The sequence below is a fragment of the Strongylocentrotus purpuratus genome, unplaced genomic scaffold (genome assembly GCF_000002235.5).
Source record: "Strongylocentrotus purpuratus isolate Spur 01 unplaced genomic scaffold, Spur_5.0 spur5_contig_868, whole genome shotgun sequence".
NCBI lineage: Eukaryota > Metazoa > Echinodermata > Echinoidea > Camarodonta > Strongylocentrotidae > Strongylocentrotus > Strongylocentrotus purpuratus.
Genome location: NW_022145577.1, coordinates 178,821 through 200,633, shown reverse-complemented (window position 1 = coordinate 200,633; position 21,813 = coordinate 178,821). Strand labels below are relative to the sequence as shown.

The window sequence follows — 21,813 nt, the reverse complement described above, 5'->3', positions numbered from 1 at the left end:
TTCTTTTAGTGAGGGTTCTTTGAGTGAGGATTATTTAAGTGAGGGTTCTTGGAGTGAGGATTCTTTGATATAAAATTATATTAACTTCAACCCTATTCAAAAGAGACTGATGAACTTTATTAAAGTAGACAGAGCCTTCTCAATCCTATATTGACAACAATCATAGTAATAAACAATTCCCTCATTCAACTATATCAAGTTCAAGTTCACTTTATTCAATACGTTCATTAAAAATAAACAAAGGAAAACAAACGTATAAAAGTTAAAATATAATACATGTATCAATATATAACGTGAGAATAACACAAGTGGAGCAGACATGTGGATCAACTTCAACTCCGGGAAAACATTTTAGGAAGGCCGGGCCTTATGTAAAAGTCTGTCTCCAGTAATTGTATAATAAAAAAGGAAATAATTTGCATTCACACATACACTCTCTTCCATACACACCAACACACACTTTTCTGTCTGATGAACATTAAGAATATAGGTTATTGCATTATTGCACTATCTCTCTATATATAGAGAGGTAAATTTATACAGGTATGTTATAATTTTTATACTGTAGGGTTCATAAGTGTTCATTTTTGGTACGCTCTGTAGAAGTATACAAATATTCAAGAGTTTCAGGAAGTTGATCCGGGTTGACATTAAAAACAAAAGTGAAAGTACGGAAATAGGCCAAATGCATGTATACCAACTGATATGAAAACGCAGGAGTGCTGCTTTTTTTCCCCTCAGTTCCAGTCTTTCGGGAGAATTCTGATGACTGCAGATCTTTTACTTATCTGTGTGAAGTATACTGTTTTTATCGTTTAAGTGCTAGTTTTACTCAGGAATCTCAATTATACATCAGCTGCATTCATATTTGGTAAGTGCAAATTATCTATTCAATCATAATTAAGCCTTGATGCAGTGTTTCTTGCACTAGCTCACTTTCCAATCATGAATTACCACCTCCCCAACACGCTCGACGAACCTCATAACACTTTCAGAGTAATAACAATCATAGACCTATTAAAGGAATTTTTGATATGGCATCGTGAAAGAGAGGTTCTTACCGGTACCAGGCGCGTACGCAGAGGGCTGGTTTTGGTAGGTAAACCTCCCTCAATGTTTCTGTTAGTGGGCCAAAAGAAAAATGGTTGACCAATGAGCAATATCCTTAATTCGTATATAGTTTTTTTTTCTTGAGCTACATTTTCTGAATTACAACATTACAATTAAAATGCCTTTATTTTTTCTCGTTACAGAGAAGATGATGTTACATCTGCTGGTGTTAGTTGTGAGCCTCGCTCTTTTTCCACCTTTAAATCTGAGCGGGCAAACATCTGACAATGCATTTCATTCCACGGAAAACGGCAGTGGATGCTATTTTCGATTTAAGTATTCATGTGATGACCTACTCTTTGAATTTGATCGACGGGAGATTCTCAGAGAAGGGTCCATCCAGGAATTGTCTCGTTGTTCAGCCTCCTTACCCTCCTTAATTAATTCTTGCAAGAAATTCACAGTCTCTGGTTTGCAATACATAGAATCGGGAGGATTTAAAGGCCTCGAAAACATACAAATATTGGTTATTGAAAACCACTTCTTTGATGTGGTAGAACGCGGGATGTTAAGATATCTTGATAAGTTGGAAAATTTGGTCATCGGTAGCAACCATACCAAAATTGCCAAACTAGAGAATGAAGCTTTCGAGAATTTAAGGAATCTCAATAACCTTACACTGTCAAACAATGATATAACCGACCTTCAACCAAGTGTTTTCAAGGGATTGGAAAATGTCACTTCTCTGAATCTGGCTCACAATAAACTTCAGACATTGGGACCAAACAGCTTCAGTCATATGCCCTCTTTGGAGTACCTAAACTTACGGAAAAATAAACTGAGATGCGTGAGACGGACGGCATTTTATAACTTGCCCCACCTGAAAGAAATTGATCTCCGTGATAACATGATAAAAGTGATGGCCGAACCCTCATTTGACATACATGAATTACACGTTGCTGTTGACTTAACTGGCAACCCTCTTCTGTGTGACTGTCGCATGTCATGGATATCTTCGTGGCTTAACGAGAGTCGAAATCATATCTATGGACAATGCCAAGAACGACAGGAGATAAAAAACCACTCTTTGTTTGATGTGTACAATAATGAAGATTGTCTTCCGTTTGATATCAAGAATATGACACTACAGGGAAGACTATTACACGAGCTCCCGTGCGCAGGGGTTGATTGTACCTGGATTACACCAGATGGGAGACAGCTTTCAGAACATGGTGAACGACAAGGACCTTACTTCTTGACTAACAACGATGCTTTGATTATTGATACTAACACTGCGAACTCGTCGATCGAAGGAACCTATTCTTTTTCATATGGAGATGAAAGTGATGACTTAGTAGTTAACTTTCAGGATAAAGTAATAGATCAGGTTGGATTGTCCTTCCGGAATAAAATGATTATCATTAGTTTGTCATGTTCAGTCATAACGGTCATAATACTCTGTATAATAACTAGGTATGTCAAGATGACCAGAGTTAAGCAGAGGTCAGGGTACGTTAGTGAAGAGAATAAACCATTGTTCCATCACTCATCGGAATCAGTCTTCCAAAGCTCGTATCAATCATCGGGATGGCAGAACATATCACAAGAAACACAACCTGGAGGAGAAAAATTCAGGAAGTCGCCGTCTTTTGAAAACGGCATAATTGAAAATTTCAATCATAGTGGTTGCTATAATACTTATACAGAAAATAAATGATAGAATGCCTTGTGCTAATATTTCAAACAATCTGTATAAATACATACATGTATGTTGAAATGTCCCTTGATACAGAGAAGACATTCGTTTTTAAAGGTCCAAAACTGTCAAATTCTTTTCAGTGTAATTCGATACAAATGTTCAAAAGGAGACTTGAAAGCTTTCTTCTGAATAGCGACTAGGCTATTGCATTCCCCAATCAAATATAATAATGTAGTGTGACTTTATGCAACTTTGATGTTCGTGTTACTTTGATTGTTTCTTTTAATGTATGTATTTATCATTGTTTTCCGTTTAAAAAAGATCTTTGTATTACTGAATCAGTTATTATTATTGTGTTTTCTTTATCATAAAAAAATAATTCATAATAATTACTTTTACAGGGGGGCCTACACCATACATGCTCTGCCTTTTAGTCGGCCCTCTCCCTTTCAATTTCATCATGTTTTTTCCTAAAATATCGTATTGTGCAAATTGGTCTATATGTATGTGAATATGTTAAAATGTACTATCATTGTGAATATGACAAATTGAAAGAGGAAACAAATGAATTGAATTGAATACTAATCTTTCATGTAACTCTTGCAGATTGAATATTCGTAATTAAGAGTTCATGTGAATTAGGGTTAATTTTTTAAAGGACTTTTTATCGTCACGCTGGTCTTGTAGGCCTACTTAACCTTTTTTCATATTGTTGAAATTAATCATGAATATTAAAATCACATGTAATGTAAATACGTGTATTTGTAATGATAATTTGAACGAGGTTTATAAATACGTACAATGTGGGCTTGTGCTGGTTATTTGTGTATGTGCAATTGTATGGATAGTTTGTGCATTGATTTGTATATGTGAGGGTGTGGGTTTGTAGAGGTGAGGGTGTGCGATTGTACGGTTGAGTGTAAAGATTGTACATGTTAGAGTGGTGGTTGGTTTGTATGGGTGAGGGTGTGGGGTTTTAGGGGTGAGGGTGTGCGATTGGATGGGTGAGGGTGTGGGTTCGTAGAGGTGAGGGTGTGCGATTGTATGGGTGAGGGTGTGCGATTGTATGGGTGAGTGTAAAGATTGTACATCTAGGAGTGTTAATTGTTTTGTATGGGTGAGGATGTGGGCTTATATTAATTGTTGTTAGGATATCGTTGGATGGCATGGGTGCGTGTGCAGATTGTAGTATGTAGGTTTTAGATGGGTGAGAACGTTTTTTTTTTTTGTGAGAGTATGACCGGGTTTCTATGAATAAGGCAATGTGGTTTTGAGGGTGATAGTGACGGGTTATGGCGGTTATGCGACGGATGCTTACGTAAACACATTATGGGAAGGTGTCCAGCAAAAAATGCTTTACGCATGACGTAGGCCTACTTCGAAATAGCCTCTCTCTCTCTCTCTAAAATGAGTCTTTTCCCCCACGCCTCTCATTCAAAATATGTTTGCTTGAGCCTGAAATAAAAATATGTCAACTGAGAAACAGACAGAAAATAGCAGCTGGAATATTGGTTCCAAGGGCTAAAACGTAATAAAGTAATAATTATGTTATCGTGGGACCAACTGTACAGGTTTAAGATCGACCAATCTTTAGCAGAGTGAGGTGATAGCCATTTGTCTAATATAAATCTTAAACACTGAGTATTATCACCCATGATAAGTGAATACCTTATTTTGTCGATGTGGAAAGTATACAACTAACGAATGGGAGCAATGTGAAGGGCTGGCCCCATCACCGATAAGATTATATTGCTGCGTGAAGCTTGATATATTGATTTTTTTATCAAATTTTTGCTATGCCCAATGTAACTTCAGCACTAGCACCGATGTTTCAAAAAGTCAAGAGACCTTTTTCTAGATTTAGCTTTCTCGATCTATCGTTATCGACGAAATGGGACTTTTAATGATCACATGACTAAATGGAGTGGCAGGATATCATGAAGTGGAAATCATCAAAGTCACTTGTCACGTTTAATAGGCCTGCATATTGATAAATACAGACCTTCTCATAAAAAATGGAATTCATCATAACAATTTGAGGGCCATCGTATTCAGTAGTATGTGACACTTGAAATTTGTAGAGGTGAGGGTGTGCGATTGTACGGTTGAGTGTAAAGATTGTACATGTGAGAGTGGTGGTTGGTTTGTATGGGTGAGGGTGTGGTTTTTAGGGGTGAGGGTGTGCGATTGGATGGATGAGGGTGTGGGTTCGTAGAGGTGAGGGTGTGCGATTGTATGGGTGAGGGCGTGCGATTGTATGGATAAGGGTGTGGGTTCGTAGAGGTGAGGGTGTGCGATTGTATGGGTGAGGGTGTGGGTTTGTAGATGTTAGGGTGTGCGATTGTATGGGTGAGGGTGTGGGTTCGTAGAGGTGAGGGTGTGCGATTGTATGGGTGAGGGTGTGGGTTCGTAGAGGTGAGGGTGTGCGATTGTATGGGTGAGGGTGTGGGTTTGTAGAGGTGAGGGTGTGCGATTGTATGGATAAGGGTGTGGGTTTCTAGATGTTAGGGTGTGCGATTGTATGGGTGAGGGTGTGTGTTCGTGGAGGTGAGGGTGTGCGATTGTATGGGTGAGGGTATGGGTTTGTAAAGGTGAGGGTGTGCGATTGTATTGGTGAGGTTGTGCGATTGCATGGTCGAGGGTGTGGGTATGTAGAGGTGAGGGTGTACAATTGTATGGGTGAGGGTGTGGGTTTGTAGAGGTGAGGGTGTGCGATTGTATGGGTGAGGGTGTGTGTTTTATAAAGAAATTCTAAGTAAAATAAAAAAATTGCTTGTATGGTGGAAACAAAGAGATTTAACTATTATGGGTAAAATACATTTGCTAAAAACTTATGCGCTTTCAAAATTAAATTATATTTCATCTCTCGTTATTGTCCCTCATTGGGTATATAAAGAAGTTGCAAAAATTTCATTTGAATTCATATGGAGGGGGAAAGATAGAATTAAACGGGCAATAATGTATCAGGATTATGACTTTGGAGGATTAAGAATGATTAATTTTGAAATGTCCGTTAAAATACAGCGCATAATGTGGATAAAACGTCTTTTATATGGAGAGAAAAGTTTGGGATGGAAATTGTTTTTTGATCATTGCTTACAGTTTGTGGGTGGTAGATTTATTTTTTTATGTGATTATGATTTAAACAAGATTAAACTCGTTTTAGATATTCCACCATACTATATGGAAATGTTGCAAGCATGGCAAGAGACAAGTAATTTAAGATATTTGGAGGGTTATATTAATCCAATTATTTTTAATAATCAGAATATATGTATAAATGGAAAAAGTATATTTGATAGATACTTGTTTGAAAGTGGGATTGTTCAACTGAATCATTTGGTTGAGAAAGGTCATGTTAAGCCTGTTAAATATTTTATGAACCTCGGTATGAAAGGTAATAATTTGCTTATGATTATTGATATTTATGATGCGATACCCAGGTTATGGAAGGATGATTCAGGGTTAATAGAATTCCTCGAGGTTGATTTGATAAGCTTTAATACTTATTTCCATATTTCTAGTAAAAAAATACAGTTTGTGGATGTGGGTTCAAGAACAATCTATGATTATTTCATCAAAGCACTGCAACGAACGTATGATTTGCAGGTGAGGGATGGGCAAAATGATTATGATTTTATAGATAAAGAATTAAAAGAAATATTTGTTAGACCAAGAATTACTATACTCATTAGAAAACAACGTGAATTTCAATTTAAATTATTGCATGGAGCCATATACACTAATGAGCATCTTCATAGATTTGGTTTTGTTGGTGATAATTTATGTTCGTTTTGTAAGCAGGAAATAGAAACATACAAACATTTATTTTTATCTTGTGGGAGCGTTCAAAGGTTATGGCAGGCTTTAATACAACTTTTTGAGTTAGATGAAATTAAAGATTTAGAATGGCGAGATATATTTGTTGGGTTGGTAGGTAGTTCATATAGAATAAAAAGGTGTAATACTATAATTTTCATGGTGAAGTATGTTACATTTATGTCAAGATCGGGGGGGCGAGTACTAACTTTAGAAAAGATGAAAAAAAGCATTTTTAAGTATAGGGATGAGGAAAAGAAAATAGCAATTAAAATGGGAAAACTAGGATCACATTTCTTAAAGTGGGAGCAGCTTAAGATTGATTAAGATTTGCTTTCTTCTCCACCGTGAGCTTGTTAAAAGCGTAACTCGATTTTGCGGCCTGGATAACTTATTTAGTATATTTTTCTTAAGTTGAGAATGTTGGCAGACATCCACTGAGTGAGTACTGTGTGTGTGTGGGGGGGGGGGTGGGTGGGTGGGTGGGTGAGTATGTGTGTGAGTGGGTGAGTATGTTTGTGTGATAGAGGGTGAGTATGTCTGTGTGATGGAGGGGACAGGGAGGGGGCAGGATTGTTTCAGTAAAATTATCTCCAGATTTGTTTTTTTTTGTAATATATAAGTAAATAACATTTACAATTGACATATTATGTTTAGGTACTTATACGTTTACTTTGTTGCTAAGTTATATTATACTTCAAATAAGTTTGTGTTTAATTATGTTTATGTAAAAGCATCAATATTGAACACGTTTATTTTATTCAATTGTATGTCATGGTTTGTATTACACATCTGGAGAAATAAAACAAAATTGTTAAAAAAAAAATTAAAAAAAAGTGTTCGTGGAGGTGAGGGTGTGCGATTGTATGGGTGAGGGTGTGGGTTCGTAGAGGTGAGGGTGTGGGTTTGTAGAGGTGAGTGTGTGCGATTGTTTGGGTGAGGGTGTGGGTTTGTAGATGTTAGGGTGTGCGATTGTATGGGTGAGTGTGTGGGTTTGTAGAGGTGAGGGTGTGCGATTGTATGGGTGAGGGTGTGGGTTTGTAAAGGTGATGGGGTGCCATTGTATTGGTGAGGTTATGCGATTGTATGGTCGAGGGTGTGGGTTCGTGGAGGTGAGGGTGTGCGGTTGTATGGGTGAGAGGTGGGTTTGTAAAGGTGAGAGTGTACGATTGTATGGGTGAGGGCGTGGGTTCGTAGAGGTGAGGGTGTGGGTTCGTAGAGGTGAGGGTGTGCGATAGTATGAGTAAGGGTGTGGGTTCGTAGAGGTGAGGGTGTGCGATTGTATGGGTGAGGGTGTGGGTTTGTAGAGGTGAGAGTGTGCGATTGTATGGGTGAGCGTGTGGGTTTGTAGAGGTGAGGGTGTGCGATTGTATGGGTAAGGGTGTGCGATTGTATGAGTGAGGGTGTGGGTTCGTAGAGGTGAGGGTGTGCGATTGTATGGGTGAGGGTGTGGGTTTGTAGAGGTCAGAGTGTGCGATTGTATGGGTGAGGGTGTGGGTTAGTAGAGGTCAGAGTGTGCGATTGTATGGGTGAGGGTGTGGATTCGTAGAGGTCAGAGTGTGCGATTGTATGGGTGAGGGTGTGGGTTTGTAGAGGTGAGAGTGTGCGATTGTATGGGTGAGGGTGTGCGATTGTATGGGTGAGGGTGTGCGATTGTATGGGTGAGTGTAAAGATTGTACATCTAGGAGTGTTGATTGGTTTGTATGGGTGAGGATGTGGTCTTATATTAAAGTAGATATTCATTGATTTTAAAAACGAACTTTATTTTCATTATTGCAAAGTTGAAACTTTGATTCGACAAGGTTATCAAAATGAAATGCTTGGAAACATTCGAAGTAACGATTATTATAAATTACAAAAAACGTTTAAATACAGCCCCGGCATAGCACCTGAAGAGCTATCCGAACGCTGCTGAGACGTGTGAGATCACAGTATGGACATGACTTGCACAAGCAGACGATGCGCCATGACATCTCACACATTTTCAGTGCCTGTGTTTTCATCTTCTCTTGAGTTCTTTCTCTTACTTCACTACCGTCAGGGTAAATGTATAATCTATTGCCTCACTCTAAACCCTGCACATGGTTTTATTTTGATGACAAATGCAGCGATACGAAAATAAAGGAATCTGTCGCTTGTAAACAAAATAAGACGCCATTGTATATTCAGCTGCACACACCGGGGTATGTTCGGCGTTTCAGGAGAGAACAAATGCCGTCCTTAATATCATTCCGGGGGCTTTTTAATTTGAAAGTCGGGTTTCTTTGATTATTAATTAACCCCTATCCTGTGTATTTACAAGAAAAAGATTTTAGTTACCAGAATCGGGTCATATCCCCTTTTGAATGATTTGACATGCCATTACATCTATATAAACTAAACTCATTATAATTTGACAAATAATAGCTTTGCTATTATGTTCATTCTCTATGGGATGTCGTCTGCTTGGGCAGTGTTGGTCCATATAGTGACGTCATTAAAACATCGTTATTTTTCCGGCGAATCTCTCGTATATCCCAGCTGCTATGGAGGAAGTTGTATTTGTATTTGTATAATCACCCGATATGTAGTTGACCTATAACTTGTACGATGGCCATCTGTTAGCTTACCAGTTTCTAGTGATACATTAGTTGACATATTTGGGATTTTCTTTGAATTTCACCTTTAATTGTTGTTAGGATGTACGTTGGATGGCATGGGTGCGTGTGCGGATTGTATTAAGTAGGTTTTAGATAGGTGAGAAAGTTTTTTTTTGTGAGAGTATGACCGGGTTTGTATGAATAAGGGAATGTGGTTTTGAGGGTGATAGTGACGGGTTATGACGGTTATGCGACGGATGCTTACGTAAACACATTATGGGAAGGTGTCCAGCAAAAAATGCTTTACGCATGACGTAGGCCTACTACGAAATAGCCTCTCTCTCTCTCTCTAAAATGAGTCTTTCCCCCACGCCTCTCATTCAAAATATGTTTGCTTGAGCCTGAAATAAAAATATGTCAACTGAGAAACAGACAGAAAATGGCAGCTGGAATATTGGTTCCAAGGGCTAAAGCCAAGACATATATCCTCATGCACTAATATAATAAAGTAATAATTATGTTATCGTGGGACCAATTGTACAGGTTTAAGATCGACCAATCTTTAGCAGAGTGAGGTGATAGCCATTTGTCTAATATAAATCTTAAACCCTGAGTATTATGACCCATGATAAGTGAATACCTTATTTTGTCAATGTGGAAAGTATACAACTAGCGAATGGGAGCAATGTGAAGGGCTGGCCCCATCACCGATAAGATTATATTACTGCGTGAAGCTTGATATATTGATTTTTTTATCAAATTTTTGCTATGCCCAATGTACCTTCAGCACTAGCACCGATGTTTCAAAAAGTCAAGAGACCTTTTTCTAGATTTAGCTTTCTCGATCTATCGTTATCGACGAAATGGGACTTTTAATGATAACATGACTAAATGGAGTGGCAGGATATCATGAAGCGGAAATCATCAAAGTCACTTGTCACGTTTAATGGGCCTGCATATTGATAAATACAGACCTTCTCATAAAAAATGGAATTCATCATAACAATTTGAGGGCCATCGTATTCAGTAGTATGTGACACTTAAAATTATACCAAGGTCGATGGCATAGAAATTATTACTTTAAATTATTTCATTTTTGCTAGGTTTGATTTCCCTTTTGATGTTATCGGCTGGTAACACACAATCTTAGTTTATTGTTTGAAATGTTCACATGTATCATGTATTCAGATTGTCAGAGGGAGTATATTGATTGATTGATCGATTTTATTTCATTTCATATAACAATTGTTTGCACAATAAAGAACACAGTTTACAAAGTAAGTTCAAAATAATGAAATGAAACAGGAACTTACTGGAAAGCATAGCTGGTTTTTTGTAGGTTCTTAATAATAAATATAATATGAACATTATTTTCATAAATCATTTTAAATTGTCCTAATAATCACAGTGCAATAGATATAATATAATAACATATTTTCATAAACCCTTTAAATGTATTTAAATAGTCGAAATATACAAAAAGAACAGAATAACAAAACGGGACACAAAGGATAGGAAACTGACATAATACGATGAGACAAGACATGACAAAACAACTCATAACAGGACAAGACAAAGCAAGACATGCCAGGACAAAACAAGACGAAGACGAGACAAAAACAAAGCTGCACACTACAGAAATTAGAAGAAGAGAGAGAAAGAGCGAGAGAGTGTGAAACGGAAGAGACACGAGAAATTTGACCTGTAGGAGACATGAATTTTTGTATTAAATTCTTTTGAACCCTCTACTAAAACTATAGTACGTGGGTTTATCTGTAACAGTATCTGTAAGAGAGTTCCAAAGTTTTGAGGCTGAAAATACAAATAATTTATTTGACAGCAAAGTTCTTGTTTTTGGTAGATGAAAAAGCCCGGCAGACCGAGTAGGATAATGATGAATATTGACATACTTTGTAAATATTGAATAAAAAACATCTTGCAGTTCCTATCTATTTAATTATACATTTATAAATTTGCTCCCGAAAATTTGAAAATCGCGCCGGCCGAAAAGTCGCTCAGTGAGGGGGGGGGGGGGGGGGGGGGGGTGTAATAAAAAAAAGGAAGGGAAGGGGGGGGGGGTCACAAAAAACATACACAAAAAAACACATAAAAAAACTCAAGGGGGGAGTTAACCCCAACCCCCCCCCCCCCCCCCCCCCCCTGCGTACGCGCCTGGAAAGACATATAACACGCAGCGCTTTTTTCTGAAGTAACAAAATTCTATTTAAATGATAGTCAGCACAATTGCCCCACGCTATAATTCCGTAGTTTAAGTATGGGAAGATCAACGTTGAATACAGGTTTAATAATATTTATAAAATGGCTGTAGTATTTTAATCATCGTGATTGGTCCATACGCGTCACATGACAGCACCAATTTTTGATGCATGCATGATCATGCAAAAAAAAGCGCAACAAAAGTTATATCCCACGTTAATATTGATATTCAGCGCGTACGCAAAGCTAGTATATAATGGGTCTTACTCGTTGTATTTAAAAAAAAAAAATTATCAATTCATTTTGTTTCTTCATTCAATTCGTTTTTTGGTCTTACTGCAATTCTAGGCATGCATCCAGGGGCTTAATTCTTTTATGTTCTGGGCTGGGTTGGCTCAGTCATACAATTATGGAATCAGTCTACAGCCAGCTTCCACACTATTATCATAACAAAGACTGTCCTGGCTTTGGCTATAAAAACAAACCCTAAAACCGGGCATATGGTGGCTCAGTGGTTAGAGCGCCGCCTCATGAACGGGAGGTCGTGGGTTCGAACCCCGGCCGAGTCATATCAAAGACTTATAACAATGGGACCTTCTGCCTTCTAGCTAGGCACTCATCATATTAGATTGGAGAAGGGTAGTAATAACATATTATGTTATGCAGGGCACGCTGGAAGAGCAGTTTCATAACTGAAGTGGCTACCCTGGGTAAATAAAACGTTATTATTTGTATTATTATTATTATTATAAAACATGGAAAATAATCGAGATTATGACAATTTTATTAATCAACAAGACCACTTACAAATGAATGCGTCTCTATCACTATCTTTCCACTTATCCGTTCATCTCTCCCTTTATTCTTCTTCTTCTTCTGTTTATCAAGGGGCACGTGACCCCACCCTTAGAGCTATACCATTCAACATGGGTATTAAAGGGAGTGTGTCATGGCAAATGCTCGCCGTCTACGTCTTCTTTTGGACAACTGCACGTAAACGAATGGACTTGATTAACTAGGTCAGCGCGCGCTTAACTGGGTCAGTGCGCGCTAGCGTTAGCGAAACAGACCGAAGTTCTCCTCACGCTTCGGTTTCGCATTATTATGTTGCACGCACACGAATGCTGCGGTCGCGTCGTCCGTAGTCGTATTATACCCGATTGGCCCCGGGTAGGGCCACGGGAAAGACACATAGTCTCGTCATGACACACTCCCTTTAAAGGGGAAGTCCACCCTGAAATTAAGTTAGTTTTAATAGGAGTAGAAAAATGAGAGAAACAAGTCAGTGAAAGTTTGAGCAAATTCCGATTAAAAATAAGGAAGTTAGGATTTTTTAAGTTGTGATCAATCAAACACAAATTGGCAACTCTATGACGTATCATGCGAGCTCAACTTCCATTTGCTCAGTACTAAAAAAATCTAAAATTTTCATTTTCCCTCAAGAAAAATTTCAACCATACATGCACCCTAAATATAATAATTGCAAATATGTTTCTATACTCCCCCTGCAAGGAACAAATATATATTCCGTCATCAATAACGAAGAAAACATGATTTTATGGAATATTATGCACAAAGCAAATGAAGGAGAGCTCGTATAATAAGTCACAGAGTTGCCAATTTGTATTTGATTGATCACAACTTCAATAATTCATAACTTTCTTATTTTCATTCAGAATTCGCTCAAACTTTCACTCACCTGATTTTCTTATTATTCTGCCTCTATCGAAACAAACTTATTTTGGGGGTGGACTTTCCCTTTAATATCCATACAGGCCTGTCCAGAACTTTCATTATAAAATATCCTACCCAAATGCGCTATACCGTGGAAAGGAATGAACACTGCCAAGCGATTTATTGAAAACTGATTAAGAACGCTAAAATATGGAGTTGCATGTCGGCCTATATGGTTGTCCGAAATAGAGTAATATTATCATAAAACTCTTTAAATTCTTCTCCCTCACAGAAACCCCAACTTTATGATACTATTTTAAATAAACATCTTTTTACAAAATTGTACGTACTACGTGAAATACCTGATTACAGCACTAGTTGTTCGATTAAAGACCCTGTCGGAAAGGGGAAATTAAATTTGAATTAAATATCAACAGAAAGTTCAGTGCCTGTCAGAGGAGTAACAGCTCTCTAATAACTCGACATCTATTTAGCTTTTGAAAACCTAACGACTACCTATAGACTTGATGACATCATCAGTACCTATATTCACAATGAATTTTAATTCATTTAACACGGGTCATCACCTCGGCAACATCAGCGAGCCAATCGGGTCCACATTTTATGTAACTGCGTCAAATTGTACCCCTGTTAAATTTTAATTTGGAGAGATGCGAAAAAGGAGGTTTTAATTTACTTTTGTGCAATACTGAAAGGGAAATTATTTGTATTCCTTTATATATATTTTATTTTCATCGGATGGGGGGGTCTTTATAAATATCATAAATACCACATGCTAGCATTCTTAAACCTTTCTATCTTAATATCATGTCCTTTTATCCAGTTGTTGTGTACAACGATCGGTTCTATGTTGGCATGTTTCTCTCTCCATTCCACATTAAAATAATCATTTCCATTTGGGAACTGTCTTTGATCCAGATATTTCAATTTGAGTGTATTTCGAATAGTTCTGTTACGTAACAAATGATTCAGTAGTTGTTGATCAGGTATCTCGGGTCGAGCGTGGATGCGTTGGATCCATTTAACAATTAAATCAGTCGTAGCTTTGGTGGCACGGTAGTACACGAAACCCGCACACACCAAGTCCGGTTTCGTCTGATCGTCGTAGATGTCCCTTCCGAAGTACAAATCGTAACCGCCCTCGAAGAACGGTAAGGGGTTCTTGAGCCATACCGTATCCACATCTGAAAAGAGGACGTCGGTGCCCCTTTGTAAGTACCGCAGAATATAATTGGGTCTTTTGTTAACTAAACGAAGATAGTCTTGTGATCCGAAAGCAAGATCACTGTCAGGTAAGTTGGTTTTACTCGTCAGCAATAGTTCTAGATTGATATCATGTCTCTTGGCTAGGATTTCATATGTGGAAGGATCTTCAGCTATTATAGTCACGTGGTCCCTGACGTTGCATCGCTTTAGGCTCTCAATCCAGTTCTCTGTAAAGTCCAAGAAGGCTTTATTGGTTGTGGCCAATATGATTCGAGGTCTTGGTCTAGGCCTAGAATGGGTCGGAGTAGGCTTTCTAGTCGTTGAGTTTTCTCTACATTTGTCGATTTGTAAAGGTAGTCTACCATTGTTTGAGAGACTAGCAGCAGTCGGACTGGCCGCAGGAGCTTTATATGGGATGGCCCTCTCTCTCTTCGCGGCAGACCCTGTATGAAAATAATGAAAGCAAATACAATAAAACACATCTTCATTGCATAACCGAACGAATACAAAGATATGAAAATATGAGAACTCAGAAAAGGAGAGAGAGAGAGAGAGAGAGAGAGAGCGGTATCATGCATAGAATGCAGAAGGAGAAAAAGAATATTGCAAGATAGTCCCCTAACGGTAATACCAAGTTTGGGGAAATTCTGCAAATTGAGTGGATAGTGATTCTTTTCAATTTTGATATATTTGGATGCCCCTGTGGGTGTATAATAAGCACTAGTAAAGTTAGCTCCTAAAAAACTTCTGCTTTCGAGAAAAATAACATATAAAAATGTACCGGTGCTCCCGGTAAGTTTTGATGAATTTCAAATAGCGCCTACGGCCGTACAATGGTAGCTGCGACCATGGAATCTCGGAATATGTAGTTGTGATATATATTTTCCAAACGGAAATACCTAATAGGTCGATTTAAGTCAAGAAACATTGTTTAATAGCTTAGCTAATATGTTGACCTTTAGAGGGAGCTATACAACATGAAGAGTTTATTATTTTCAATTTTCAATTATTTACAATTTCATAACTTTAGACTCGATTTCAACCGCGACAACGATCACTGAATATTGTAGGATCGTATATGCTTCCAATAAATTCATGACCTCATGCCAAAAACTTTGTATTACCTTTAAGTCGGCTTAGAAAAGATGAAAAACATTTAAGCGTATTTGTTATCATTACCACATTGTCATTCTTGAATTTTTATATAGTTTTTTGTTTGTTTGAAAACTTACGTGGTACTGCATGCCATCCAAGGTAGAAGCTTAGAACGGCGAAACTTAGCAAGAAGACGACTTTTATCTGGAAAAGACAACAACAACAAAACAAACAGATAATAACGTGTAGCCACTATTTCCAAGTTAAAAGAACCAACACATATTTGTTCATTAGAACCAAGTTATAACCAACTTCTGGTAATTAGAACGTCCTGTTGCTAGGCTATAGTTTGGTAATTAAAATGTGCAGACAATAGCATCGTTGTTAGGATAAGGTTCAGTCATAAATTAATTGGGTTTACTTGGACTGTTTAATTTGGTTGGATTAAGCAACTGCTTTAGTGAACACTATTCAATGTCAATATAGGAAGCAACTTATTATTACATTAAATAAATAGCAAAATGATAATAATGATAAATGACAATAATGATGATATTGAAAATGATAGTAATAATGATAATACTAATATTAAAATTAATGATATTAATAATAATGATAACGATAATAATAATAATGACAGTAATACTGATAACGATAATAATGATAATGATAATATTAATAATAATGATAATAATAATAATGATAATGATAATGATGATGATGGTTGGTTTCTAATTTAGCCCCATCAGCATTAAAACTGCTCTTCCTGCGGGCCCTGCAATTATTATTACATAGAACCCTCGTATGAGAGTTACGAAGAGCCTTCACCAGATTAACACATGAAACTTCCTTTTATTTGTATAAACACTTTTACTGGATCTTTCTGTGCAAACAAAAAACTATGGTTAAAAAGGGTTAGTTCAAATACTATAAGATGCCATGTATACCAGCGGTAATACATAACTTTAGATGTATTATGTGTTGACTTGGTCTAAGGATATCAACGAATAAACTGGTTATTAATAATACATCTTATAAAGTCATCTTATATTTGCCGACAGTTTCTTCAATCTCTAGTCGTACTTACCCCTACACGCAGTGTGTTTTTCCTCATCTTGGTCTGATTATTAGCAGGTGTTCCTCTGCTCCTTTGTTTCAAACGATAGGAAAACATAGTCAGTGGAGGTTCGTTAGATAATACATGGCGAATACCGAGGGTTTCAAATAAATTATTATTGTCCCAACCAAATTATCAAGTCAACACAAATGTTGGATCGCTCGAACAATATTTTTCTTTTAGAAGTAATACCTACTTTAATATGCATCAAACGTCGAAGGAAATAACGAGAATAAAACTTTGAAAAATTACTCACAAATCTTTTCTACAAGTTTCTGTTTTCTTGACTCCCAGATCAAGCATCAAATATCAGAGAGAATTGATAAGGTCTTGTCGTTTTTTTATAAGCTTGTACCATTGGACTGAAAAACAACTGATCGGTTTATGGAAAAAACGCACCTCGCACAATCATATCTATAATAAGGATGATCGTGGAGTGAATTTTCGTCATGAAGCAATTTTAAGTGTATTCCACAACATCCCACTTATGCATGATCGATGGTTTATTTATAATTCCTGGTGGCATACAAACTGTAATTAGCAGCCAATGGCTGAATTGTTCACAATCTTAACGTCATTGAATGGAGCGCACATCAGGGCCAGTCTCATCAAAAGGTAATATGAATCGCAACTTAAAGTTGTGATTGATTTCTATCGCAACTATGTGCATAAGAGAAAAGAGACTAAAAACTTGCAATCGATTAGAAGACTTGCGATTGATTTGGATCAATTAGAACTCTGTATAAGTAGCTCGCCCCATACACTGGTGAATTATTATTCTAGAATATCTCTTCTAGTGCCCACCCACACCTTTGTGTCAACATTTGTTTGCACTCTTAATATTTATGCGCTTCGAGTGTCTTTCTGAAATTGTCAAAATATTTCATTCTTTAAACACTGTGGAGTATCCTGACATTTAGTTTTTCTCCTAAATATCAAGATGGTAGCAAACGAAGGAAGAGGTGGATTTGTAAACAGGTGTGTGTGGGGGGAGGGGGTGCATGCGCGGCTGATCAAAAGCACCTAACCGTGTACGGTTCTTAGTTCCGAAAATGCATTGGGGTGCGGACAAATGTTAGTATAGTGGAGTTAGCTACAGAAACTAAGGAAATGTGTGTTTCCTGCCCCCCCCCGCTCCCCTCCCCCATACGAATCCTGAGTGGTATGATTACAATATCGCAATCAGGGCTGACCTCCTTATTGTTTTGGCACTTGAAAATGTTTTCCTCATCTGGAAAGGTTAAATTAACCTCAATACTATTTCCAGTGGCGTACGCAGGATTTTTTTCAAGGTTTTTTCTTAAATCGGGCCCAAAATTTCGCAACGACTTAGCCAGCCGCTGAATAAGCGGGTAGGGGAGGGGGGGGGGGGGGAGGTTTTAAGATCTCGAAATTTGAAAATTAGACATTTTGTTCCGTGGGGGGGGATAAGGTCACCATTTTTAGGTCAGCCTTTGGCATAATAGTTTTTTTTTTTCTTTATTATTATTACACAAAAAAAAATCAAAATCAAAAAATCAAAAGGGGGGGGGGTTGCCCTAAAAACATACACAAAACATACACATACAAAACCCAAGGGAAGGGGGGAGGGTTTAACACCCCCCCCCCCCCCCCCCCCCCCCCCCCCTACGTACGCGCCTGACTATTTCCACGAGAAACGGTACCTTATAGATTTTTTTTCTTTTTTCTAGACGCGGCTCTCAACTGGAATATTGAAACGTGCCGTGTCATTTACTTTGATCTTTTTTTTCTCGGACATAAGACAAGTCAAAGAGTGAAGTAGACCTACTGAACCCTATATATGGAAGTGAAAATATAACATTATTTAAATGATAGAGTTTCATAGGTAGGAAGGAATTCCTTAAAATGCTGTGAGCGTCGAAATTGGCAGCCTAGCATAGGCGGGTAATGTTGGAGCGCCTTGAGGACCTTGTAAGGTCGATACGTGCGCTATATAAGAATCCAATATTATTATTAATACGTTGCGAATGAGACTGGAAGCTATCGGAACAGGATTATGAAGTACATAGAAATTGATGTATGCTGTGATGTTTTGGTATGATAATAAAATGATCTATTTCTGATTTTAAAAACAAATTAAACAAAATGCCGGCCCTCTTGAAAAATATCCCCGACTCTCAGGGAAAATGTACCCAGCGGCCATTTTGAGCGGCCATTTTGAGCGGCCATTTTGAGCGGCCATTTTGAGCAGCCATTTTGAATTTAAAAAAGAATTTAAAAAGGGCCTCCTCCTTCCTACTTTTCAAAAAGGCAGGAGGCTAAACATGTTTTGTTTTTTATTTGACCTTACAGACACCGCCATGCAAAACCTCAACTTTAAAGATCATCAGATAGAGACAGAAAGACGGAGAGAGAGCGAGAGAGAGAGAGAGAGAGAGAGAGAGAGAATGTTTTTTTAAATTGTTTAAACCAACATCATTGCACCAAAGCCTAAACGCGATGATACGTGCACTGATCAAAGTGCATAAAAATAGTAACCTGATTAATGATTGACTAAAATAACTAAAGATAATTAACTAATAATTGTGTGCATTATAAATCAAATTGTTTGATATAAACTATGATATTTTATTTTATATTCTGCATGACCATGCTGACATTGTTAGGTACGAATATCAAAAGTTTGAAAACAATAGTTGACAAGATCTTTTGATAGGGATTGAAATTGTGAATGATTTCACAATGTGGTCCTATTTACAAAGCATTCAGAACATTAATGATACTTCTTGCTGATTATGTTCTAAACAGAGATTAATTTCAATTGTGCATTGATAAAATTCATGGGACTGCTGGAATTATGACTTACTTCGATTATATACACAATCATGTAGAAAATGTAAACACTATTATAGAAAACATTACATTTAGTGAAGGAAAAGAAATAAAGTTGCAACTAAATCAGATTATTTCGTTATTAAATTTAAACGTAAACAAAGCTTAAAACCTAAATTTGATGAATTAACTCTGATCATTGAAGTACTACATATGGAATTGCAATGAATTCAAATAATACATTCATTTTTATCGAATGCGTCCTAAGAATAATTCATACGTTCATTGTGTTTATCGATCTGCTAGAATTAGATTTGGGTTTGATTTTGATAATTCACTTATGAATGATTAATCGTAAAAGCAGTTATTACTACCATTCTTTAATCTGCTAGAAATTCAATACTGAGTATATTTGATTATTCAATGTACATAAATATAGGGCTATGTACTCGAAGCATAAAAACAATACATATTACGATTCATTTGATCTTTCGAATTAAAATTGCAGTGTGAGAAAATAATTAAAAAGCAGTCAAAATAGCAGCAATTAACCCGCGGTAATAGATTAATATTGACCAAAAAATATTTTCATTTTACAACGAAGTCGAAGAACCATCTTATATTGTATGTCTTACCTGATGTTCTCCATCAGCCTCGCATTCATATCATACTGTGTATAAAGATCCAGGAAGTTGTCGTCGTCATTTCTGCACATCTTATAATGAGATCTTTCTCTGTTGTTACATTCAATTATAAAGGTATCATGGTCTGTCCAGTCGATGTTGTTGTTTGCATAGTTAGTAACTATCGTCCAATGTTTGCTTGTTTAATTGATACTAGCCTCATACGCACACTGCGTAATACGTTATTCTCATTCCCCATCCCGCAGAATTATAATCAAACAGTAGCAAAGTTCACTGTGTGACTCGTTGAGATGAAGTACCAGTGTAAAGGTCATATCTTCTTTCAAGTTTCCTCACTCAATACTTGGAAGCTAGGGTTGGAGCCAATTAAAGTACCACTCGCCCACCAGGGAACTAACTCTGGAGTGGCTATTAAAGAGCCATATTTTCAGCTCCTTTCATTGAAAAACTCTATGTAGCGATCATTGGCGAAGCTAACAGGTGGGGAACTACCCCCTGTTAAATTGATAGGTGACGGGTGAAAGACAGGAAAAAATGGAGAGAGAGAGAGAGAGAGAGAGAGAGAGATGGATGGATAAAGAAAGAAGGAGAGAGAGAAAGAGAGCGAAAGAAAGGAAGGGGGAAAGTAGAGAGTGATGCAACATGAAAAGAAGTTAATACCAACCCCCTTAGTAAAACCAAAACCAAATTAATCGTTTTCCTTGTTCATTAACATCTCATCTGCATAATACTACTGATGCCCCTCCCCCAATTTTTACGCCTCTTATACCCACGATAAGCTACGACACTGGTATTGATTGTTAATGAGGACCTCATTGAGAATATATAAAAAAAAACTAATAGCCAAAAGGCACAGAGAGAGAGAGAGAGACAGGGACAGATAGGGAGAGAGGGAGAGAGAGCTAGCGGAGAATGAAAATGCAGAAGATAGTAAATTCAACTGATTAACAATAATTATAATAATAATGATACTCATAGTAATAATGGGAACAATGATAATGATAATGATGATAATGATAATAATACTGATAATAATGATGATAATGGCGAACATAATTATTATAACAACAATAATTTTAAAAATGATTAAAATGATTTAACTACCCTTCATGACTTCAAATTTGCTCTAAAAACCCATCTCTTTCTAAACAGTGCTATGTAAGCATGTTAATGTAGCGTAATAATTTGTGTTGTTTAAGTTTACTTTATTGTAGTTAAGAAGTTATATTTTTGTGATTAGTAATGTGTACAGCGTCAGAGCCTGGCGGATACCGGCGCTATATAAATATCCATATTATTATTATACAAAAAGTGTTTTAAGACATTTTCACTTTCATCTTCAATATCATAACCATGTATTTCAAAAATCAGCCCTCCCCCACCCCACCCCCCCCCCCCCCCCCCCCCTCACCGCAGGTTATCACGGTATGACGCCAGCACTTATTGTGGTACCCCTTCTTCTGCATATTTCTTACTGAATAATTCTTGTTAGTGTGTTTGTTACATTTCGTTTTAATGTGAACAGCACATCCAAAGGAATCCACTTATATTTGGATGTCACCCGACCTTTGATCCAGTGGACTGCGTTATCACTGCTGATGTTCAAGTCCACATTTTAATTTTCTTTTGTGAGATTCAGATTTAAGATACAATTGTTATCGATTGTGCTTTTATTTGAAGTACTTATGGTATGGGTCGGAAATACAAAAGGGCAATTATTGAATTACACGTAGGCGTATCACTACTGTCAATGACAATTTCAAAGAAGATATATAACATATAGAGGGAGACATAGCCAGTGAACATGGTAGCGTGTTTAATTTCTCATCTGCCGTGTTTATTTTTGATGCATATAAATCTCAAAGGGCATTGGTAATTAATTTGTGACTAAATTATAA

General features: G+C 37.2%; 2 protein-coding genes across 2 annotated transcripts; one reads left to right on the top strand and one right to left on the bottom strand.

The window, feature by feature from the left end:
- The first annotated feature begins 748 nt into the window (after window positions 1-748).
- LOC115920348 (slit homolog 3 protein-like) lies at window positions 749-2,978 on the top strand. The gene is made up of 2 exons (XM_030975993.1): window positions 749-871; window positions 1,254-2,978. The coding sequence occupies exon 2, from the start codon at window positions 1,259-1,261 to the stop codon at window positions 2,765-2,767; it is 1,509 nt and encodes a 502-aa protein (XP_030831853.1). The 5' UTR covers window positions 749-871; window positions 1,254-1,258; the 3' UTR covers window positions 2,768-2,978.
- A 10,088-nt stretch (window positions 2,979-13,066) lies between these two features.
- On the bottom strand, window positions 13,067-20,176 carry LOC100891116 (UDP-D-xylose:L-fucose alpha-1,3-D-xylosyltransferase). The gene is made up of 4 exons (XM_003727412.3): window positions 19,907-20,176; window positions 16,449-16,509; window positions 15,499-15,565; window positions 13,067-14,709 (listed from the first exon to the last, which is right to left on the bottom strand). Exons 1-4 carry the CDS (start codon window positions 19,984-19,986, stop codon window positions 13,820-13,822), a joined length of 1,098 nt encoding a protein of 365 aa, XP_003727460.2. The 5' UTR covers window positions 19,987-20,176; the 3' UTR covers window positions 13,067-13,819.
- Window positions 20,177-21,813: the final 1,637 nt, after the last annotated feature.

Excerpts from the sequence above, each read along its gene's own strand:
- LOC115920348 (XM_030975993.1), top strand. The coding sequence starts at position 1,259 with ATGATGTTACATCTGCTGGTGTTAGTTGTGAGCCTCGCTCTTTTTCCA.
- LOC100891116 (XM_003727412.3), bottom strand. The coding sequence starts at position 19,986 with ATGTGCAGAAATGACGACGACAACTTCCTGGATCTTTATACACAGTAT. Across the intron at positions 15,566-16,448 it reads AAAACACACTGCGTGTAGGG|ATAAAAGTCGTCTTCTTGCT; the intron begins GTAAGTACGACT and ends TGTCTTTTCCAG. Across the intron at positions 14,710-15,498 it reads TGGATGGCATGCAGTACCAC|GGTCTGCCGCGAAGAGAGAG; the intron begins GTAAGTTTTCAA and ends ATTTTCATACAG.